Source organism: Mangifera indica, chromosome 12, assembly GCF_011075055.1.
Source record: "Mangifera indica cultivar Alphonso chromosome 12, CATAS_Mindica_2.1, whole genome shotgun sequence".
Lineage (NCBI taxonomy): Eukaryota > Viridiplantae > Streptophyta > Magnoliopsida > Sapindales > Anacardiaceae > Mangifera > Mangifera indica.
Window position 1 is genome coordinate 106,541 of NC_058148.1, and position 6,166 is coordinate 112,706.

At 34.7% G+C, this 6,166-nt stretch overlaps 1 protein-coding gene across 1 annotated transcript; it reads right to left on the bottom strand.

Moving 5' to 3' along the window:
- Positions 1-214: 214 nt before the first annotated feature.
- Positions 215-3,243, bottom strand: LOC123193595 (START domain-containing protein 10). Its single transcript, XM_044606645.1, is given in 6 exon segments — positions 215-543; positions 1,049-1,195; positions 1,295-1,321; positions 1,323-1,454; positions 1,911-2,166; positions 2,245-3,243. Coding segments are annotated over 6 exon segments (732 nt in total). The 5' UTR covers positions 2,277-3,243; the 3' UTR covers positions 215-405.
- Positions 3,244-6,166: the final 2,923 nt, after the last annotated feature.

The following is a 6,166-nucleotide window of genomic DNA, read 5'->3' on the forward strand; positions in this document are numbered from 1 at the left end:
AAAGTTTCACTAATAGAAAGATCATTAAAAGTATGATCTCTGCATCACTTCATGGCACAAAGGCAGAATCATTTAACAAATTGGGATCAGATCCTTCAACACATTAAAATCTTCAGAGCCCAGTTTGAACACAATTGTTTTGTGTTTCAGCACAAATTGACAGCTTTGCAACTCACACATGGAGATTGAAATATTAAAATAATTCATCAATTCTGATCTTGACCATGTTGAGTTTTCATGACAATTAATATTAATTAGGACCATAATAAACTTAAACCAGCAAAGCATAATCCCAAGTATGCAGAACTTGGAGACCAATCTATAGAGAGAGTTTCAATAATATTCATCACTATATATAAACATTAATTTCTATACCTTGAATTTTTCATAACTTTACAAATAGTTTTACTCTTGTGTACTCACAGTCACACCACCATTTGTTGGACAAGCTTGTGCTAGCTTCCTAAGGTTTTCAATGATCATAACCAGTTTTGTGTTAAGCCGATTCACAAAGCACTTGGGCACCCATCCTGCAGGATCTAACTGAAAAAATAAAAATAAAAATAAGGAGTTTGGTGCATGTGATTCGAATGGTCTGAAATACTATTTACTAACACTAGGACGTTTAATTGACACATTTGATGACATATGACTGGCAAGTGTAGTTGTATACTCTCACTTACATCTTCTTTTAACATAACGTATCCTCAATAATCATGTCATCAAATATGTTAAGCATATAAAATAACTAAAGAAAGAGTTGAAAATTAGTCAAGTATTTCGTGGGTGATTCGGATGATATAAAATAATATTATCCAACAATAAATATATATGTACAATAATTGTTATAAGATGCTCTTGTACTTTTTCTTGGCATGGAGCTTGATGGTACTCTAGTCAACTTATTAGTACACTCAACTTCAAGAGTATTTTAATTTGAATTTAAAGGCTTGATAGTTCAAAAATACCCACAACTTGTGTTTATTTTTTCTTGTTTCTCAAATGAAACAATAATAATAATAATCAAGCTCAATTAAATTTTAAGTACCTGAACAACATAAGTGACCATACACGAGTCATCTTCAAGCTTCTCCACAACCCATCCTGATTGAAGCAAAAGTCCTCTTATTGCATTGTTTTGCTTTGGATGCAATCCAGCTGCTATCTCTTTTGGCAGTGATGCTACTGCAACCACCTGCGAGCCCCATTTGGACCACAGTCCAATTTAATCCTTAACATTTTTCCAACACCTATTTGTATGATCAACTACTAAAATTCTGTGTCTAATACTTACAAGAGTGCCATCTTCCATTGTTTCACGGTCGTTCATAAACAATGAATTCTCTATTTCTAAAAAGAGGTTTTGAGTTCTCCCCGAATCTGAGTTGAATTATATCGAGATTATCTTCTAGATCTTTTATGTACTTTGCTTCCACTAGATCACCATCCCATTGCTGGTCAAAAACAAAATTTTACAACCATGTCAAAAGAATATTTTCATGAAGTTGACATAATTCTCATCTGGACCATTGAATTATAATCTGAAAAAATTGATTAAACTATGATATAATGATTCAGATGAACAGGTAGCTTTATCCCTGTAACATACTGTATTTGTGAATAATGCCAAGAGCTAATTGAAAACGAACAAATTGCCATTAATATTCCTACATAATGGAACCAACATAGCTGTATATGTTGTCATGCTTATGAAGACAACTAAGCATTAAAAAAGAACCAGACAAAACTCATCTTTTCAAGGCCTTGGAGGCTTGGACCATAACCCAACTGACTTTGTATCTATATGTAACTATAATTGTACTAGAACTAATATCCGCCAGATAGATTAATTCTTTTCATTTGGTTTCCATTGATTAATTTTCATACAATTAGGGCCATGAATTGGTCACCTTGGCAGCATCTATGGCATTTGCAACAGTGATGAATTGCCGCGGAGAGACTGATTTCAGCAGCCATCTGCTTCTAAAAGTGTGGTGTGAACCCGATCTTCTTTTGGAAATCTCAACTCCATTATCAAGAGTCAGTATTTTCCATCCATCATTGTCATTTCCAAACCTGTTTGAGTCTGAGGCTGATAACAACTCCTGTATGCAACTTTCACTTGCAAAGTGCACATATCTTTTCAATGAATCTTCACTTACAGACCTTAAAAAATTTCCAACACCAAGTAAGAATGAAACCCCAAAACAGTGCTAAAAAGTATATAGATACATATATACTCACCAGGACCTGCTGCAAGGTGTTGGACTGTTCATTCTGAGAGCCTCAATGCCACAAGAAAATTTATTGTGTTAAAAGAAGGATGTCACCAAGTCAGGAGACGTAAATATAGCCTAGAAGGCGGTATATATATATTGGTGAGGAGCTGTTAAAGAATGGTTAGAAGAAGAAGAAGGTGATGAGGAGAGTAAAATAATGAGAAGTGGGGTGAAGTGATTGAAGCACATGGAATGCCAGAAGCAGGTCCATGATTAGAAGTGCAAGACTCTCTTTCTTCAGTTTGGAGATAAAAGAGATATTCTTTGCTTGGAAAAAAGCAAGAAGAAGAGTGGCGAAGATGATGCACATGAAGTGTTGTGACTTTTTAAAACAATAGAGAAGATGGGAAAATGACTAACAACCAAAACAAAAGATTAGTAGTGAGGGTTGTTTAAGTTTAACTCAGTGGATTAAGTAATAAGCTTGCCTGGTAATGGGTGACAAGGACCCTACTCAAACAGCTTCACAAGGTCCCCTTATCACGTGCCCTGGCTTTTGTTAATTTACCCATCAAGGAAGCAATCCCTGGCCTTAACCTGTTTGCTTTTAAGATCTCTGCATGCCCGTAGTAGTAAAGTGCCATTTCCCCTGGAGCTTTAATCTGGAATAACCTCAACGAGTGAACAGTAAATATCCTGGAATGCATCCTATGATATGGGACCATTGTATTTCGATAAACAGAGTTCAGAGTTCGGTAGATTGATTCAGGAAAATATATATTTGAATCGAAAAGATAATTATAATATTTGTTTACTGGAAATGGCAATCAGAATTTGGACCCATTCTGCTCGGTTTCACATGGTAGTAGCAGGATAATGTTATGGCAGACAAAAAGACAGAAAAGAGAGTTTAATTTTCCGGAGCTGATGATTCATTGGATTGCAAAAGTTACAACAACTATGGGTCATTATTAGATAACTTAAAAAATTACATTGCTTTTTAAGTAGCAATAATAAGATGAAGGAATAAAGTTTCTTTTGGAAGATTTAAGGGAGATGAATGATAAAAGAGAGTGATTAATTTATCGGAAAAGGTAAATGTTTTTATTTTTTTTCATTATTGCTGACAACTAATTACATTATGAAATGATTCAGAAGAAGATTCTAAGAAATTAGTACACAGGTACCCTACCTCAACCCACAAAAGAAAAGAACAATGATAACAATATACAGTTTTAAAACAAGGAAAAATATACAGTTTTAAAAAGAGAATGAGAAGAAAAATTCAAAATGGCCAATAATAACAATGATAACTTCCGGATCCTCCATAGAATTTTTTTATTTTTAATGTTTTGGTTCATGTATAACTAGACCTCCAGGTTGTCCTGTTTCCTTGTGACACATCAGAAACTGGCATTTCTCTTCAATGCCTGGATATATAAAGGACCCTTTATATATGTCAATCTATATGACAGCAGATGATGAAAGCAAGTCTCTTGAAAATTATGAAACATAAACTAGATAGAATGATGAATAAATAAATCTAAAAAATTACTTGAGAATGCACTGAATGATTAATAATGATAATATTAATCCAATTTGGAATCATCAAGAGGCCCACAAGAACCACAAAGGAAGAAAACATTGATAGTTCAAGTTTTAAACATTTTGAGCTTATTCACTATTCACCAGAAGAAAAATCCTGAGAGGAAGCCAATATAAACAAGGATTTACTCGACACACAAAAGTAATGGTATGTAGAGTAATTTGCATAATCAAATAATATCTAGGTAATGAGTATTTAAGCAAGAAATAGTAGATGCAACAATTTATCTTTAGCTTTGTCTTCTTTAACTTTGCAACAGTAGTATCTTTATATGATCCATCAATCTGAACTAAGATGGGTCAGCAAAAACATGACAATATCATAACATATCGAAGCTTCAAAAGGACTCCAGGACCACATCTAGAAAGTAAAGCTTGTTCAACAAGGCCAAAGAGAGAGAGCATCCGATACCAAAGGCACACTACCGGCAATAACAGAATCTGGCAGATTTATCTGAAGAGTGTTAGACTTGAAAGAAATGAAACTAATTTTTTTCAGACTTAAAAATAATCTTTCAGTATATTGTTCATACAACAATAATGCTTATATGTTTGTCTTTATATAGACAAGTCAGTTACAAAGTAGTTTTTAAATAACTTACAAACCAGTAGGGAGTTTTTTAACTACATATCTTAATCTAAACACATATAAACTAACTAGCAGTTTTTCCTAATTGTTTTCAACGTAACTCCACTTTTAATTTATTTATATATTTATTTTTGAACAAAAGGTTCAGATAATCTTCAACACTCCTCCTTGAACCTTTTGGAAACAACTCCAAGAATGTTCTTTAACATCTCGAATCTAGACTTCGGCAATATTTTGGTGAGTATGTCAGCAGCCTGGGATTCTGAATTGCAATAAACCATTTTGATTTCTTTTGATTTTTTAGCTTCCCTAATGGCATGATACTTGATATTTATGTGTTTAGTCCTCCCATGTTGGACTGGATTTTCAACAATAGAAATAGCTGACTTGTTGTCGCACTCGATCATAGTCGCTTCAACTTGTTCTTCTCCTAGATCTTTCATCAATTTTCTGATCCATATTGCTTGATTCGTTGCGACTGCGACGGCAACATATTCAGCTTCAGCTGTGCTTTGAGCCACGAGCTCTTGTTTCCTCGAACACCAACAGAAAATTCCCGAGCCAAGTGTAAAGCAGTAACCTGTTGAACTCTTCATATCATCTACACTTCCAGCCCAACACTATCTACATATCCTCTCAGCTTCTCCTTCTCAACTCTTTTGAACCAAATTCCTTGGTCTTTAGTTCCTTTTAGATATCATAAAACCCGTTTTCCTGCTGAGAAATGTTCCTCACTAGGTTCTTGCATCAATCTAGACAATAGACTAGTAGAGTACATCAAATCTGGCCTTGTTGTCGTTAAATACATCAAGCTTCCCACCAGACTTCGAAACTTTGTCTCATCAGCCCTTTTGCTTCCATCATTCTTCCTCAGCTTTGCATTCAACACTAAAGGAGTTGTTGTAGGCTTACAATTTTCCATAAAAAACTTCTTCAAAATCTCTTGAGTAATTTACTTTGGCATATGAAAATACCATCCATTTCTTGACTCACTTTCAGGCCTAGAAAATACTTCATTTTTCCCAAGTCAGTCATCTCAAATTCCTTCATAATACTCATCTTAAATTCTTCAAGATCATCCACATAAAGAGAAATTAACACCATTCCTCCTTTAGTTTGTCTTACATATAAGGTTGCATCATTAGGACTCCTCCTGAAACTTTGAATTTCAAGCCATGAATCAATCCGACTATACCAAGCTCTTGGGGCTTGTTTGAGGCCATAAAGGGCTTTAAGTAACCTGTACACTTTTCTTTCTTTTCCTTCAATTACAAACCCCTCAAGTTGAGCTACATAGATTTCTTCTTCCAGCCAACCATTTAGAAAGGCTGACTTGACATCCAAATGTGAAATTTCCGATTACCTTTGAGCAGCAAGTGCAATGAGAAGTCTTATTGTATCCAATTTTACAACTGGAGCAAAAGTTTCAGTATAGTCAATATCGGCCATCTGAGAATGCCCTTTCACAACTAAACGTGCTTTCAATTGTTTGACAGAACCATTCGGATTTATTTTTACTCTGTAAACCCATTTCACTCCAATAATTTTCTTTCCTTCAGGTGCATCTACTAGCTCCCAAGTTTTGTTCTTCGCAATCATTAAAATCTCTTCCTGCATTGCCTTTTGCCACCCTTCATGCTTACTTGCTTCGAAAAAAGAAGACGGTTCAATCATAACGCTGTTACACCTTTGATAAATTTCATGAAGAGGCCTGGTACCTTTAACTGCAATTTCTTCCTCATCATTCACATAT